General features: G+C 43.1%; 6 protein-coding genes across 6 annotated transcripts, besides 33 other annotated features; all 6 read right to left on the bottom strand.

Moving 5' to 3' along the window:
* Positions 1-10633: part of a sequence feature (sequence corresponds to BAC RPCI93-2H8) that runs on past the window's edge.
* Positions 87-110: a sequence feature (AT_rich).
* Positions 290-358: a sequence feature (T-rich).
* Positions 460-482: a sequence feature (AT_rich).
* Positions 635-671: a microsatellite.
* Positions 891-977: a sequence feature (A-rich).
* Positions 1167-1200: a microsatellite.
* Positions 1207-1227: a microsatellite.
* Positions 1325-1464: a sequence feature (T-rich).
* Positions 1615-1662: a microsatellite.
* Positions 2007-2040: a microsatellite.
* Positions 2093-2141: a sequence feature (GA-rich).
* Tb927.4.2750 (hypothetical protein, conserved) lies at positions 2207-3106 on the bottom strand (the record flags this gene model as incomplete). Its single annotated transcript, XM_839332.1, has 1 exon — positions 2207-3106. The coding sequence occupies one exon, from the start codon at positions 3104-3106 to the stop codon at positions 2207-2209; it is 900 nt and encodes a 299-aa protein (XP_844425.1).
* Positions 3181-3213: a microsatellite.
* Positions 3231-3351: a sequence feature (A-rich).
* Positions 3464-3492: a sequence feature (AT_rich).
* Positions 3608-3636: a sequence feature (AT_rich).
* Positions 4060-4090: a microsatellite.
* Positions 4118-4154: a microsatellite.
* Positions 4169-4202: a sequence feature (AT_rich).
* Positions 4344-4376: a sequence feature (AT_rich).
* Positions 4437-4484: a microsatellite.
* Positions 4575-4709: a microsatellite.
* Positions 4711-4770: a sequence feature (CT-rich).
* Positions 5119-5236: a sequence feature (GA-rich).
* Positions 5449-5485: a microsatellite.
* Positions 5741-5939: a sequence feature (GA-rich).
* Positions 5959-5986: a microsatellite.
* Tb927.4.2740 (hypothetical protein, conserved) lies at positions 6021-6473 on the bottom strand (the record flags this gene model as incomplete). The annotated part of the gene is made up of 1 exon (XM_839331.1): positions 6021-6473. The coding sequence occupies one exon, from the start codon at positions 6471-6473 to the stop codon at positions 6021-6023; it is 453 nt and encodes a 150-aa protein (XP_844424.1).
* Positions 6825-6849: a microsatellite.
* Positions 7207-7226: a microsatellite.
* On the bottom strand, positions 7804-10215 carry Tb927.4.2730 (kinesin, putative; the record flags this gene model as incomplete). Its single annotated transcript, XM_839330.1, has 1 exon — positions 7804-10215. The coding sequence occupies one exon, from the start codon at positions 10213-10215 to the stop codon at positions 7804-7806; it is 2412 nt and encodes an 803-aa protein (XP_844423.1).
* Positions 10634-16705: part of a sequence feature (sequence corresponds to BAC RPCI93-1H19) that runs on past the window's edge.
* On the bottom strand, positions 10766-12985 carry Tb927.4.2720 (hypothetical protein, conserved; the record flags this gene model as incomplete). Its single annotated transcript, XM_839329.1, has 1 exon — positions 10766-12985. One exon carries the CDS (start codon positions 12983-12985, stop codon positions 10766-10768), a length of 2220 nt encoding a protein of 739 aa, XP_844422.1.
* Positions 13223-13249: a sequence feature (AT_rich).
* Positions 13893-14369, bottom strand: Tb927.4.2710 (ubiquitin-conjugating enzyme E2, putative; the record flags this gene model as incomplete). The annotated part of the gene is made up of 1 exon (XM_839328.1): positions 13893-14369. The coding sequence occupies one exon, from the start codon at positions 14367-14369 to the stop codon at positions 13893-13895; it is 477 nt and encodes a 158-aa protein (XP_844421.1).
* Positions 14386-14410: a microsatellite.
* Positions 14417-14437: a microsatellite.
* Tb927.4.2700 (hydroxymethylglutaryl-CoA lyase, putative) lies at positions 15393-16688 on the bottom strand (the record flags this gene model as incomplete). The annotated part of the gene is made up of 1 exon (XM_839327.1): positions 15393-16688. One exon carries the CDS (start codon positions 16686-16688, stop codon positions 15393-15395), a length of 1296 nt encoding a protein of 431 aa, XP_844420.1.

The raw sequence follows: 16705 nt of genomic DNA, 5'->3' as shown, positions 1-16705 counted from the left end.
AACATGTACATTTGCGTTCGTGTTCATTTAAAATCCGATTCAAGAGGAAAATTTATATTCATATGTCAATCCCTTTTTACTTTCCCTATTTTTTTTTAAAAAAATTTATTCCCCACCCTTTCCACCATGAGTTACCGTAGATTTTATTGTTCCTATTTATTCTTTTTATTTGTTTGTTGTTGTTGAAACAACCCCCTCCCCCATTTCCCTTGCAATTTTACACAAATATCCTCTTCACCAATACATATGATTATATAAATATAAACGCCAGATAAAATCGAGGGCTGCAAAAAAAAAAAAAAACAAAAACAAATGGAAATAAATAAAACTAAAAAGTAAACAACACAAAACAACACAACATATCGCAGCGTGTGTGTATTTGCTTTACTACACGGCTGCATACATGCGCGGGCAACTCCTTTTGCCTTATGCGCATGGCACATGCCCACACACATAAACATAAATAATAATTAATAAAAAAACAACAACTAAAAGTGCAACGCACGTAAGTCATGAAAATAAATGTTTACATGAATAAATATATAAGTCACACACGTAAGTATACAAATATATAAGTATAAACGACACGAAGGCGGGAGAGGAAGGGTGTGCGTGTGTGCGTGTGTGTTGAGAGAACAAACAAACAAACAAACAAACAAAAAACAAACAAAAAGAGAAAACATGAAGTAACAGCAGGTATTTTCCTTAAAGGAATGTTGTTAAACTTTTATGGACAAATAAAAGCACATGACTAAAGAACGAAAGGGCGATGGAAAAGGGAGATTAGCTGGCGGGGGGGAGGAGGGGAGGAGGGGAGGAGGGGGAGAAAAAAACACAAAACAAACCCAATGGAGCAAACACACAATAATTTTCATGGTCATCTACCCGAATCCCTTCCTTTTATTCACCTGATTTTTTCCATGTCTTTTCGTCCCTTTTTTGTCCTTGTTTTTTTCCCTTCTTTTTCTTTTTTTTTTGCTTTGATATTAAAGAGGACACAAGTTTTGCAAAGGCACATGAAATTATCAGAATTTAACTCACTCACTCATTCTTTTTTGCATTTTCACCTAATCTTTTTGCTCTTTTCTTCCTCCACTTGCACTTCAAAACAGCTACCGCAAGCACCATCAACAAAAATAAATAAAATGATTCAAAAGTGAAAAGAAAACAACATCAACAACAACAACAACAACATCAACATCACACACAAAACAAAACAAAACAAAAAAGAAAACGCAGTCACCAGAGACAATCCCCCTCAAGATGAAAAGATCTTCACGTTAAAGAGGACGGAAAGGGAGATACCACGACCATCTTATGGTCTGAATGAATAAACGAATGAATGAAGCACAAGTCAAAAAAAAAAAAAAACACACACACACACAAAGCAACAAAAAACAAAACAAAAAAAAAGAAAGAAGAGAGGAAAGCAGAGTAAAACTAAACGGAGCGTAACAAAATAAAGTACACCCAGACACGTATGATGTGCAAACTGAGAAGTTTGTATCACTTTCACCCGCTTTCTTTTCCCTGACTTCTTTTTTGTTTTTTTTTCTTTGCCCCCTTTCTTGTACGCTGGTTTGTAGTATAGCGTCATTTTTCCAGACATTGGTTCAACCAACCAACCAACCAACCAACCAACCAACCAACCAAACAAACAACAACAATTATAAACGCGCCTCCCTTTTTCATCATCCCATTTCTCGAACCTTTCTTACGGCGTCTTGTTTCACATCATCCCTAACCTTTTCTTTCCACTTCATTTTATCTTATCAAACATTTCACTCTATACTTAGTTTTAACTACCCCCTTTTTCATTTTCACTAAATAAGACCTCCACTCAAGCAGCCATCTCATATGCTCATCAAGTGTCGTTCAAATTTGTGAAGAGAAGGAGATTTCATCATCATCTTCATCATCATCTTCTTCTTCTTCCAACTTTCAGCAATTTTTGCTGCTGACATCATCAGCGTCCCGAGTACACACACGGAAACGGATACACGCACATATGCACATTTATGTATATATATATATATATATGCCCTCACACTTTTCTGGAATTTATCCACTCTTTCCTCTTATTTTCATCATTTCTCTTTTTCCCTTTTCCTCTCTTTCTTTCTTTCTCTCTCTCTCTCTCTTCCACGTCATTCTCTCACTCTTCCTCTTCTTCACGAAAATGTTTCGTGGACATTTGGTCCCTCTTCTACTTTTTTTGGGCTGATCCTTCCGATGCCGTGGTGGGATCGGCTATACGTGAAGATGAACCAAATGTGCCCATTTCCGCCATTACGCTCTGCATACCCTCTTCATTTGCTGGAGTCCGCGGGTTTGTGGCCTCACTGAGGCTATCTGCTGCATTTCCCTGTCGTGTTTCCTCCGTATTTAATCCAATGTCACTTTGGGAGATAAATCGGCTCAAATGTTCACTACCGCCACCTTCCGTCCACAAACTCATTGGCAAATCTGCTGTTGCCATTTCGGAGGGCTCACCGCCCCGCGGTTTCACATCTTCACCCGAGAGGAACTCTTGGCGAAGCCGCGCTCCCCCGCTGAGCAATTGAGCAGAAAAAAAGTCCAGATTCTTTCGGTTGAGTATGTTTGGCATAACGGTACTGCCACACATGCTTTCCACGCTGGCCATTGAGAGGTTTGCCACCGAATCATGAGCGCGACCCAAAGGCACATCGTTAGATTTTTGTTTACTCTCCGCCCGCGACGTATCACAACCACTGGACTGAGCATCCATCCCACCAGAAGTACAACTCATCGCAGTGATGGCACTCGCCGTCCGCTGCGCTCGTAAATTCGTGCCCCCAAGCAGATCTGCACGTAACGGAATGTTGCCACCCGCAACGGCCCGCTGCATCCGCCGGAGTGTCCGGGTGTTGAGTTGCGTCGGTTCCTCCGGATGGGGAACTTCGTGTGGGTCACCGGAAAAACATGAACCATCATCGCCACCGGTACCGTTGGAGACCAGCGCACGATCCTCATCTTCGTCTAAAGGCTGTTGGCTCCCGCGCGTTGGAAGGCGGAAGTGGCCCGGCACGTGACCGTCAAGTTCCGTCAGGCCGTCGTCTGCTGTACGTGACGATGTTGTGCTCATAACTTCCTACTTTTTTCTTTTTCTTTATTTTTAATTTTCTTCCCTCAATTAGTAGTATTACTAGTAAATTAAATTATATATATATATATATATATATATATATATATTACTAATATTACCACCGTTTTCGTCTTATCCTTTGCTTGTTTACTTTTTTTTTTTTGCTCCTTAATTCTCGTTTATTCTCTTTGCTCTTTCTTCGTGTTGTTTGCTCCTTTATGTCTGTTTGTTCTTTCCTTTTGTTTAACTCGTTTCACTCGGTTTTGTTCCTGAAGTTCTGATTGATACGCACCAAACAGGCTGATAACTTGATCACCACGTATAAATGGTGAGGCACAAAGAGTGCGAAGCAGCGAGTTTATTTTTTTTTTTTGTAAAAAAAAAATGTAGTGAAGAACGCAAAAAGAAAAGAAAAAAGTGATTAAACTTCAGAAAAGTTGTTTTGTGGGACTTTTCTTACCTCTCTTTCACATCACCGCACAACATCAAATGCTGCCTTTCTTATATATATATATATATTTTATTTTTTTGAAGAAACATTATTTCGTTACATTTTAATCCCAATCCCTTTCATTTTTATATAATGACTGAGGAGACCGCATTTATCTGACGAAACCAACAGCCAAATCCATGACCGGCGATAATAAATGAAAATAACGTCACTGGCCTCAGCATATACGCGACTACGAGTTTATCATATCAATTAAATACGTCCTCCTCCCAGCTTCGAAAAGGTTGCATTCCTTTTGCTAAGTTGTATGAAGTTTTTCTGTATGCAAATTAACTGAGAAATGATTACTTCTAATTAGTTGTTACTTTTTCTATTTTCTATCCCTTCTGTTTTTTTTGTTTATTATTTTCTTTAAAAAAGGAAAGAGGAGAAATGATTAGAGATATGACAGGTGTGAATGAAAGCAACCCAAGTACATTTACTGATTGTGCGCCCACTGGTCCAACAACAACACCAACAACAACGACAGCAACGGTATGACGTGGCATACGTGTGTGCGCATAATAGTAATAATAATAATAATTAATAACAAAAATATTAGTCATTTTCTCTTTTTTTTTTTTTAAAAAAAAATATATATATTTAGAGAACTTGATATATCAGAGAGAGTTATCGGTGACCATCATATCATTCCTAGTTGATATCAAAAGTCCACATGAATTGTGAGGCACCGCTTTATCTCTGTTGCAGCAGCGGAAGTTGTCCTCATTATTCTTTTTTATTGCGATTATTATTGTTATAATATATATATATATATTACACTTTTCAATAATAATCATAATAACAAGAATAACAACAACGGCAGTGTCAGCTAAATAGAAAAAAAAGAAAAAAAAACACCCAAGAAAAAAAAAAAAAAGGAAAAAATACATATAAATAGTAAGGAGACGAAAGGAGATATACGGGGTAAATAATATTGAACTGTTCCCCAGATATGGAAAAGAAAGAAAAAAGTGCACGCACACACACACACACATACAAACGAACAAACATACATACATAGATGCATATATATATATATATATATATATTTATTTATACATACAAAATGAGAAGCAGCATACCCGCACATTCACACATACAAATACACATGAAGAAAGAAGAAAAGGGGGAATTTGGAAAAGAAAAGAAAAAAGAAAAAGGGATAGAGAGATTTGCGTAAAATTTACGCGTGTCCTTCCCTTCAAATTTTCTTTTCCATTCCTCAACCAAATTCCATCACCCATTACACGCCACAATTATATCTTCCTCATTTTTTTTTTAAATGCCTCTGAGTGAGTATGAATATAAATACATTAATATATAAATACATACCACGAAGAATTCAAATATATGTTCCAATCCCTAATATTCACCTTTCTTTATCCTTACTTCATTTCAATCCTTCGCGCATGAGATGGAGCTATTTGAATGGTATCCGCCACAAAGAGAAAACAAAATAAAAAAAAAACGCAGGAAAGAAGGCACTGTTGTGGCATGTACGAAATGATAATGATAATGATTTTTCTTTTTCTTTTTCCACCAATTTCTTCTTTTTCTTCTTCTTTTGCCACTGCTGCTGCTGCTGTCTCCACTGCCACATTTCTTTTCCTTTTCCCTTTTTCCCTTTCACTTTCTTCAAGAAGTGCCTGACACCTGATTAAATGACGGAAATAACCGAATTAAATTACATCGCAACTATCAGGACGCCACGGCACTTATGGGAGGAAATGAAAATAAAAATGAAAGAGAGATGAGGAAAGAAATTCAAATGACATGGTGAAAGGTATGTGATGTCGTGTAGGGGATATTACTGTAAACAACACAACAACGAAAGGGGAAACGAAAACAAAAACAAACAAACAAAAAACAGACAAGGAAAGAAACAACAGCCAAAAATATCAGGCGAAAATATCCTGGGAGTGTTATTCAGAAGGGCGCCAAACAAATGAGAAATATGTCCTTAAATATCCCTATTCCCCTTTTACACTTTTGATATGCTCTGCATTTGTCGACATAACTTCGCTCTTCTTTTTTCTTTTTATATATTCCGTTTTTTTTTCAATCTTGGGACGAAAATTCACTTTCTTCTTCTTCCTTTCTCCTAGTCACCGCATTTATATTTCATATTCATTTCACTTCACTTCGTTCTCTTTTCTTCTTTTTCAAACTTCTTGTGACTTTTTTTTTTTCCATCCTTCCGTCCTCCCACACACTCCCCCTCATATTTTTTCCTTTCTTTCTTTTTTTTTCTTAAAAAAAAGAATTATTCCATCCCTTCTTATTCTTATTCTTCTTTTACTTTTTTCTTTGTTTCTTTTCCGTAATCCCCTTTTTCATCCTTCACCTACAAGTACCACAAATATATATATATATATATATATATATATCAAATGAATATAACATATTACAATTTCTTTTGTTTTACTTTTGCGAGGAGGTTGTGCCACGCACATCGACCTGATCCACACGGCGGTCGACAACCCCTGAAAGGGATCCGGCGTTACGATCCACATTTGTGGGGCCTCCCGCCTTGTAGACGCCCGTGTAGAGATTTTTGTCGTCATGGAACTTAACAGCTTCCGCTTTTGTGGAATTGGAGGCTGGTGATGCCTTCGTGAGAATTTCAGCCACCTGCTCGGGTGTCATCTTCAACTTGGTGGCAATATCAGGGAGAGCTCTTGTGTTAAACTCCGTGAAGGTGATTTTACGGGCGCCCTTCGCCTTGATCTTGTTGAAGAGGAGGTCGGCATCTGTAGAGGTGAAGGTTTTGCCAATGATTTTAGCCTCCTTTAACATTTTGGAGAAATGGGCATTGTCCATCTCCTTCGTGGGCGCCGTGCCGAAGGATGCAAATGCGTAGAAGACAGCTTCCATGATGACAAACTGTAGATATCTTTTTTTTTTCTTTTTTGAGGGTTTCCTTTGAGTGCTTACTTGAGAATATATGTAGTGTGTAGTATTAGCTCTTGTAGATGGTCGCTTGTAGCTTTTGCTTTGTTTTCTCTCTTTCTTTCCATAATTGCAAAGGAGAGATTGTGAAGAATTATATAAGGGCGGAAGAGGCAGTAGAGTACAAAAAAAAAAAGAATGTAGTAACAGATACAATCATAGAATAGATAAATAACCGCCTAATAGAATGATGTGCTAAAAGCAGAGGTGCCATGAAGTAAAGAAGGGCGGATGTGTTGGGACGCAGTGAAACAATGCACACGCTGTTCACCCACCTATATGTATATATATATATATATATGAGAGATCACTACGCCCGATCGGTAATATAAGGGTATGCATTCAACACACATACACGTGCAGACACGGTTGAGGCCGTAAGAGCAGCCAACTGAGGTGGGGAAAATGGAGAGACATCAGCTGCGTATGTAAGGGAGGAAAACCTAACTCACTCTCTCCAACGAAGTTGTAGTGGGCACCCACTTACGCCCGCAAATGTACATGCGGTGCTGCGTGCTGAAACAAGGAAAACAAAGCAAATGTGCGGGGAAGAATTAATTTGAAAGAAAAGAAAAACAATAACACTACCACCAACGAGGTGCACATCAGTGGAACATTAAAACCATGACGTGAAACGCGACGGCATCTAGCAAGGGGAAATAATAATAATAATAATAAAAGGCAAACCCCACTATTACCGGGACTGAATACGTAATAGGGTATAGTCAGGAGAAAGAAAATGAATTGTATCTGCAGTCCAGCCCAGCACAGACAAAACAGGAACCCCACTCTCTCTCTCTCTCAACAGGATCTCATCAGGAACCCACCAGGGCAAGGGTAACCGAGTGGCCAAAATCCGGGATAAACACACAGGGAATTAGAGGGTTACGGCGACAGCACGAAACAGTTCCCGAGATGAGGTGCCGAATTCATATTTCTCTTTTCCGCTTCTCTTCCCTTCCCACTCCTTGGAGCGACATGCTGCAACGCCTCCCACGCACTCATTCCTTTCGCCTGTGCGCATCAGCTTAGCGAACACGCGCCTGCCTCCCACCTCCAGGGATAAATAATAGCGAGCTCCAATTAGCCGCTTATACCGGCTGCATAAACCCCATTTGCAGAACATTGGTTCAGGGATCCGGGGCCGGCAATATTCGATATGTAAGTGGTTGTAAGTGTGCACACGGTGTTTGTGTGCGGCCACGATTCAGTGCGTAAATGTGTCCCCGGGTCTTATAGCTGCCCATAATCCTCTTCATAACTCACCCCTCATACCTATTTCTTGTTCCAAATAAGCCTTCAGCCGACTCACCGAATCTGCGGGGGCAGGTTGCGCTGAAGGTAACTTTGGCATTTGCTTCCCGGTCGTGTCCGTGGATGCTAATGATCCTTGCTCGTATGGTTCTTTTCCAGCTCGGATGGGTTCCTTCTTTTCAGTAATACCAACAAATGCGCGCGCAACATCACCGCGGAGGGCATCCTGCTGAGCGATGAGCGCCTGCCGCTTCTCCTCACGCTGCCGCCGACGTTCCTCGAGTTCGCCCAACTCCTCCCGGCTCCCACCAAAGTGTAACATCCCGAATTGAGAAGTGGTCTTCAGTGAGTTGGGAACGGTGCTGGCAATGCTCTCTGGGATTTGGCGGAGGGTTTTGCTCATATCATCCACGGTACTAGAAACTGAACGGTTCGTGGTTACCAAGCGGCGGGCCTTTCCGTAGTATTCCGCATAGTTCACGAAACGGTCAGGTTGACAGTATCTGTTAGCATACTCGGCGAGACCCTTTGTCAGCTTTTCTCTTCGTTTATTAATTGATTGTTCCCCACGTAAGCGTTCTTCCGCAAGTTGTGCTGAGGGCACAAAACCCTCCGCTGACGGGCGCACTGAAGGTCCCGTCATTGGTCGGGGATTATCTTCGGCAATCGGAGGGCGCTCCGCCGCCCACGCTCCATCCGCTGCATAAGCCCGTGGATTTGTTTGACCAGCTGTTGTTGGAGCGGGCGACTCGTGCACGCTTGCGGAGTGGGGCCTGGTGGGTGCGTGGCAGGACTTTGGGTCGGATGCATTTGTAAGGAGTGATGCTCGCGCTGAGGAATAGTAGTAACCGTTGTTCTTCAAATACCCCTCCTGGGACTTTGCGCCATTTCCAAAGCACTCCGTCAAGTCCTCTTTAAGCACAACAGACTCCAACATCTCAATACGTTCGCGCAGAGCTAAATTTTCAGCGTTTAGCTCCATCTCCCTTCGTTCGAGTTCTGCTTTCGCCTCCTTCACCACGTCAAAAGCAGAGCGAAGCTGGGTGTTGATGCTCATAATTTTCTGGAGGGCATCACATGCCTGCAGGAGTTTGTCCGATAATTCATTCACTTGTGCGTTAACGGCCTCGTCGTTTGAAGCCTGCACGTGGTACATAGGCTGTGGTCGCGTTGGGCCACTGTTGATGAGGTTGCTGCCAACAAGGTTCTGATAGTAGTTCAACTCCTCCTTTACATTTCCAAGTTCGCTCCGGAGTTGATTGACAACCTGTGTTACAGGGTCCTCAGCCACGTAAGGCACGTTTTTAATAGTTCTAGCTGTAGTAGCGAACATAAGCGTCGACATTGTTTCCTCCGCGTAGTTATCGGATGGGCTGATACACGCTAACATCGTTGTTAGTGAGTTTCCTCCTAGTGCATGCTTCAGGAGCTTGGTCAGTTTGCTATCACGGTAGGGGATGTGCAACTGATTAGCCCCCGCACCGTTTTTCTGATTGTGCTTTGATCGCTGGGCGAGAGAGGTGATCACTTTTCCCAAGGCAAAAAGTGACGTATTTATATCTATAGATTCCTTAGTCAGCTTTGAGGAGGGGTTGGCGTCAAGCGCCGTCAGCTTCTCTGACCCCGCCAAGTCTACAATGGTGAGCTGTGACTTCACACTATTCCCTGGGATGTCGCTATCGGAACGCTCTACGTGGATTGTAAAGACGCAGTGCGAGCGGGACGATTGCTGGTTCATCATATGACTTCCCATTTCTTTAGCTTTAGCACCAGACAAGAACATACGGCGCATCTCGCCGGGTTGGTCACACTCACATATGTAAAGGTTCTCCACTGTGAAAGTATCGTCACGGCACCAACGTACCTTTAGACCAGTGCCTTTAGAAGCTTCCGATGAGGGATTCAGCAAATCTGTAACCCGTTCATTGTATATCTGATAATAGCTGCACTTAAGGTGATATGATGTGTTAGCATCTGCGAACTGCTTTTCCCGAACACGATCGAAAATGAGCTGTATCACGCGGGGAATAATACCATGCTTTTCGGGGTCTGTGTCTATGTTGACTTTAGGGCCACCCCTACCGTTACGAATGTATTCAAACCCTTCGACTGTGTGTGTCTTTCCGCTACCTGTCTGACCGTATGCGAAAATGGTGGCACAAAATCCTTCGAGTACGTGACTGATCAGTGGACTCACCTCTTCAGCAACATCGTGCTGTTGCGCGTTGGGAAGGAAAACACGATCAAATGTAAAACAACGACCAACCCCTAATCCCTTTTCGGCAAGAGTAATTGTCCCAGCTTCTGCGTTAATCTGAATTCGGGAGGTTGTGTGGTTTCGTTCACTCGGAAGAAGGGGCCTACAGCGGGCAACAACACGTACCGCTGTTGAATCTAAAGATAGAGTGGTCATTCAAAAGTGAAGATGTGATCAACTATGAGACCCTCCTGCGGGTACACCTTTATGACAGGAAAGCAAAAAAAAAAAAAAGGATTATTTAAAGCGGGTGTGAGCCACACAAAATGTGCAAGAAAAAAAAGAAGAAAAGGCGGAGACCCAAGCTAGTGAGCGAATAAACCGTACAGCAGCTGTTCGACCATAATTCATGATAGCGCAGAGGAAAAAAAGAAAGAAAGAAAAAAAAAGTCGAACACATCATGGCGAACACTATTAGTGTTGTTTATTGATTCGCACAATTACACGACCGCACTTTCACAGGAGGGATATCATCATCAACCACTTCTCCCGGCCTCCCCCCCGACCTAAAAGAATCATTCTTATCACATCAGTTTCCGCAATGAGACGAGCCATCTTTACACACAACCATAGAATTCCATGCCCAACGTACATTTATTTTTTAATATCCCTAAGGCTCGGATTCGCCGGTAGCCTTGCAAATTGAACGTTCCTCACACAGAAGAATTGGAAGATAAAATGGTGCTGGTAACCTCATGGACATCCATTATTTATTACTCTTCATACCATAAAGTGCTGCATTGAAGCTTCGGCTCTTGTTGTTGAGAAGGTTTCTCATTTTTTTCGTTGGAGCAAGTTTGCTGTTCAGTAATCCTTCCTTCTGTAAGGTGAGTGCCACAGAAGGGTCCCGTTCCACGTCCTTAGCCAACTTCTTTGCGTTAACGAACCGCCTATGCAACACCGGCGTTGGCGTGTAGTCCTCCATCTGGAACTGCTTTTCCGCCGGCTTACTAAAGAACTCACGACTGCGGTACGCCATGTCTGGATTCTCACTCTGGACAACGTAGTGTTGCCTCACTGCATACTGCGGATCCAACCCATATAGCTCAAACTCCTTTGTTAGGCGGTCCATATCGCTGGGTGGCACTTGTGCAAGATTGCTGTCAACCACGTGACTACAAAAATCAACTTCCAGCTGTGTGACCACCTCACGCACGGCCTTTGCTTCACGTTTGTCTGTTATGGTGTACACCCAACCAACATTTCCCAGTCGTCCGGTTCGACCACACATATGCTGGAAGGAACATGTGCTGTGGGGACAAAATGTGATGAAGACATGCGAGACAAGCGGTAAGTCAACCCCAAACGCCTCTGATTCATGTAGCAAGAGAAACTTCCATGAGTCACGAAACACACCATCATGGTAAACTTCTGAGAAGAGCTTTACATCCATTCCAAGCTGGCGTAGCTTCGTGCGCACCTGTAGGATGTTGTCTTCATAGCGGACATATATCACCGCCCGACCAGGGATCGTAGCCCGTGCATTCCAGATGAGTTGCACAACGTATTCGTACACATCCTCGTGGGCGAGATGAAAGCTAAAAAGACAGTGTATCGTTGAGGGAATGCGCACAGCGGAAAGAACAATCGTGTGGCGCTCCAATTTTACGCACAACGACTTTAAATGATCTTTGAGCGCAGTTTCCATATCGGCCGACACGAGCCCCAGCTGCAAGATGGATCGAATGTGAGGCCCCGGCAGTTGATGCAGGGTTCCAAGCAACAGTTCGCATGGGAGCGGATTCCGAAGCCTCTCCCGCATTTCGTGTACGGGAGCATGAGGGGGCACCATTGGAAGTTGTACACCCACATCATCAACGTAAACACGGCGAAGATAACCAAATGCCTCGAACTCCATTTTCTTTTCGAATAACAATTGGCAAAAAGTGTCTGCCGTCGTTATAAAGATCCGCACGGGTCCGTGATCACTATTCAGGGAACGGCGAAGGGTTCGATAGTACGCCTCATATTCTCCTGAAAAGATGCCCATAAACAACCATGTGAAATCGTCTCGAGGTCGGTCCACCATGGCACCACCCAGTTCCCCACAGAGTGCCTGCAACTGGTCGCGGGCTCGCATGGCAGTAATGGCATTACTAGCAACAAATACATTCAGTCCGGCAGACTCGTTTCGGACCGCTTGTAAGAGGGCAAGAAGAAGCGCACTAGTTTTCCCGCTCCCCGTCACGCCATTAAACAATACATCGTTATGATCTTCATGAAGAAGGGCGGGAAGGAGGCGACACTGAAGTCGCGTGGGCGCTGCACTGTATTTAGCTATAACTTGTTTACTCAACGTGGGGCAGAGCCCGAGCGCCTCCCACGCCATGCTACCTTTATCTTTGGCGGACAGTATTGTTGTTGTTCTTCTCGAATTAGTGGACGCAACTGCTGGAGAAGTTGCGAGCTCATTAACCCGAAGGTCATTGAATATGAGAGTCCTCGCACGCTGTTGAGCCGCTTCCAGCACAGTCCCCTGTAGGTCGTTATCTGTGATGATTTTATTATTGATACTCTGATCCGTACCATAAAGCTCGGCAAACATTGTTTCCGTCGAGTCCGTGAGATCTAACGGCTCATTCACTTCCTTTTGATTGTCGTTTAGGTCCTCACTGATCTGTACGGCATTTTCCGCTCCTTCTAACAATGCCGCTGCACCACACCCCTCAAGCACACATGTGCGAGGCGATGGTGCTCTTTTCGGTTGCGGCAAAAGCGCGAGGGGAGTGCGTTCGGTGCTGCTGTAAAGTCTCTCCGTCATATCTCTCTCTAAAGCCTCAGCTGATGGCCACAATTTCTGTTGATATCTGTAATAATTCCCCCGTCCATTTTTGCGAAGCTGCATGATGAGCTTGAAATCCTCATATTGATCCAAAATACTCCGCAGGCCTCTTCCACTGTTTGATTGTATGACATTTCGTTGCATTACAAATAAGGGGAAAGAGCGCGGAAGGCAAATATTAACTTCACACGGGCAGTGGCACCTGCGAATGTGGCTACGGTACAGTCTTTCCATTTCATCGATTCAACTTCTCTCTGTCTCGTTCCTTCGCTAAAACAAAACAAAACAAACAAAAACATTATATCGTTGCGTACCACGTATGAAAAGAAGAGAAGAAGAGGAGGAGAAAAATATTTTGGTTGCGAGGACGGGACAGGGTCGTAAAAAAAAAAATAAATAAATAAATAACAAAAACGACAAATAGGACAAAAAGAAGGGTGTGGTTGTGTGTGATGTGGAGAAGGGGAAAACAAAACACCAGCGCATAAAATGTAAATAAATCGGTAACGCACATTGAAACCATATATGTAAGTAGCAGGGGGTGACGGAAAAGGTATTGCCGACAGGCGAAGAAGTGGTATTTTTATTATTTGTTATCCTTTGATCTTGTCCCCAAAAAAGAAAAAAAGAAAATCTCCCCGCCTTTGCGCCCAATCAGTTTCAAATAATAAAAAAAAGTGGTTACTGAAATGTGACGCCAATGTAAAGCTACTTTTCTTCACAACATCGATGTGAGGTGGAAAATATCTGTGCCTTCGTCTATTTATGCGTTTGCCACAACAACACGGTATATCCAAAAGACTTTCCCTTTCTTTTCCTTTTCCACCTATACGATATTGTACACCGTAACTTCCGGTTGGATGGAAGACATGTGGCTTCATCCATATGCGGCATGCGGGCGCAAAAATTAAAACACCATCAGCGGCAATTACGCGTTTCGCTCAATAAGTTTTTTTGTGTTCTTTTATGAAAAAATCTGCGTCCTCTTTTTTTTTTTTGCTTCTTTTTGTTCTCCCCTTCCACTCTTCCTTCTTTGTGCTTCGCGTTTCAACTAAAACGGACATTGAGCTCGCTTTTCGAATACCTCTGGTTCCTCCTTTAGACAACGGCGTGCGTCGTGGTTTAAATCATAATCGTCATTGTTTTTATATCCACTAAACACCTCATTGAGGACACGCATAATAACATTAGTTGCACGCTGGTCTGGTGTCCAATCCTTTTCAGTGAGTCGCTCACACACATCACCCTTTTCCCCAACAAGCGGACTATAAATATTAGTAATGAAACTTACCTTTGGTGGCTTGTCGGGGTAATCGTCTGTGAATATTACTGAAAGACGATATGCATTTTTCTTCTTATGCTGTGCTTCATCACTATTACTGCTGTAAATGCTGTCGGCTGGAGCCCGTGCCACAATATGCCATTGATAAACGTTTTCACTTTCAACAGCGGCAATGAGAGACACCACCGGAGCACTACGACTAATGTCCGTCTTTAGAACGTTAAGATCTTTAGCAATCCGTTTCATCGCAATTGCCGTCATCTGTGTGTGTGTGTGTGTGTGTGTGTAGGGGGAAACAAAACAAAACAAAACAACTCCGGTGCTAAATGCTTACGGTTCCGTTAGCAACACCACAAGTTGTCTCCACTGATGCGAGCCAAATGGGAATGAGCCCCGCCTCACTTCCTCTTCGTGTATTTATGCACTAAAGGAGATAATAACAAAAAAGGGGGAAAATTGAAAGTAGCGTAAAGAGAACAAAGAACCAACAGGTAGTAGACGCAAATGTCAAGTACATAAATGCTGCAAATATTGGTACAACGACAACAAAAACAACAACAAAAAGTGATCTTTAGAGATATGCGCATTTTGAACTGCATCAAACACATTTCACTACTGAACTTTCCAAAGAGACACGGTATATTACACACATGAGCATGCAGATGGACCGTGCGTATGAGTGGAAAAGGAGTGAAGGACATGACAGAAGGAATGGAAACAAATGGAAAGAGAAAAAGAGGGATACAAACGAGCCAACCGAAGACAGTGAATGAAAAAAAAAAGTATGAAGCAGATAAAAGTTAGGTCACAGAAATCAAGTGTGAGATACAAGACAGAGTAAAAGGGAACCGGGAGAAGCGCCATCAGCTTCCTTTCCTCTTTCTCACTCACTCCCTCCCTCCCTCTTTTTCTTTCTGCTACAAACAGTACATATTGCATACATCGTGTGTACGGGTTTCTGTTTGTGTGCATTCATGCCCCGTTCCTCTTTTTATCCTGCATCACATCATTGTCTTAAGTTCTTCATTTTGTTATCCCATAATTTCGGTTCTGTGGTTTTGATTTGTGAATTTGGGAAACACAGACTGGATGATAGAGGTGCCATTAACCAGCCATGATTACGGTACTCGTCTCCCTTCCCCTGGTCCCTCCTAAAGTCCCAATCACGAGTTTGAAGAGGGAGGAGGGGGGGGGGGGGGAAAGAAAAACCAAACAATAGCAACAACAACAAATAATAAAAAGAAAAAAAAAACCAAACCTTTAGAATGCTCAGCAGGAAGATGCTTCAACGACACCTTCCCCCCTTTCTTCATTCTTAGTTGTTGTGTTGGTGTTGGAAGCCAATCTCTTGACGAGTAAGCGCCTTGCACCCATCGTGTACGCGTCAATTGTAATAAACCCAAGATTTTGGATATCAACCTTCGCGAAACTGCTGCGTATTTTCTCCTCTGATGGCTGTGGTGCACCCAATTCAGCAAAGACATGAATCATACTATCTCTAAATCCTTCATAATCCAAAGTACCATCGTCGTTAACATCATACAACTTAAAGTGCTCCTGGCATAACGTCGCAAACCGCTTCTCATCGTGCAGTGTTTGTGAAATCAACATGTCTCTCACGCTCACACCAAAAATCTCCTGTTTGATGAGGACGCATTTCTTTAGTTGCTCCTTATTGAGAGCAGCGGGGAGGACGCCACGCTCCTCAAGCGCCTTCACCACCACCTCCGTCGCAACATTTCCCACAAGACCGTCATCTTTAGCGAATGGGCAACCGCCCATACCACACAGCGCGCTGTCGATCATCGTGCAACCGGCATCCAACGCTGCAACAATTTTCCCTCTCGCCTCCACCGCATTACTGTGAAAATGTCCAGCAAATGTTACATCAGGGAATTTCTTCCGTAATTGAGTGAAGGTGTCAAATATGAGGGGCGGTTGCGCTACTCCAGTGGTGTCAGCAAGACTAATGTCACGCGCCCCCGATGCGACAAGTTCTCCTACCAATTTTTCCACTAAATCAATACTGTGCGACTCGCCATACGGATTACCAAATGCCATAGAAATGTAAATGAGAAGCTCCCTCCCATTGACGTCTTCATTGGGAGCCACGGGGTTTGAGCTTCGTTGCGCATTGAAAGCATCTGTGGCCTCCTTTATGTTTCTAATTTCATCAAGGGACATTGCAATGCTCTTTTTCGCATTACGTTGCTGAAACCGCTCGCAGCAACCAATCGGATACCCAATGACACTCACTCCCGGAGTTTCCAATGCCTGCTTAAACCCAGCGAGTGATGCAACAACAACAGACAACTTAGGCGCTGCCTTTTCCTCTTGCATAGTTTTCCAACAGTTAGCGATAACTTCGGTACTATCACGCATTTGAGGAACTGCTCGCGGTGACACAAAAGAACCACAATCAAGAGCATAAAAGCCACACTTCAGGAGAGCTTTAAGGTACCGTATCTTTTGTTCTGTTGGGATAAAATGTGGTAAGCCCTGCATCGCATCGCGCGGGCACTCCACCATGCGAATACTTGACCTCAAGGGTAACGTTCGAAACATATCTCTAATACAAGTGA

This window comes from Trypanosoma brucei, chromosome 4 (genome assembly GCF_000002445.2).
Source record: "Trypanosoma brucei brucei TREU927 chromosome 4, complete sequence".
Taxonomy (NCBI): Eukaryota; Euglenozoa; class Kinetoplastea; order Trypanosomatida; family Trypanosomatidae; genus Trypanosoma; species Trypanosoma brucei.
This window is presented reverse-complemented; position numbering and strand designations above follow the sequence as displayed.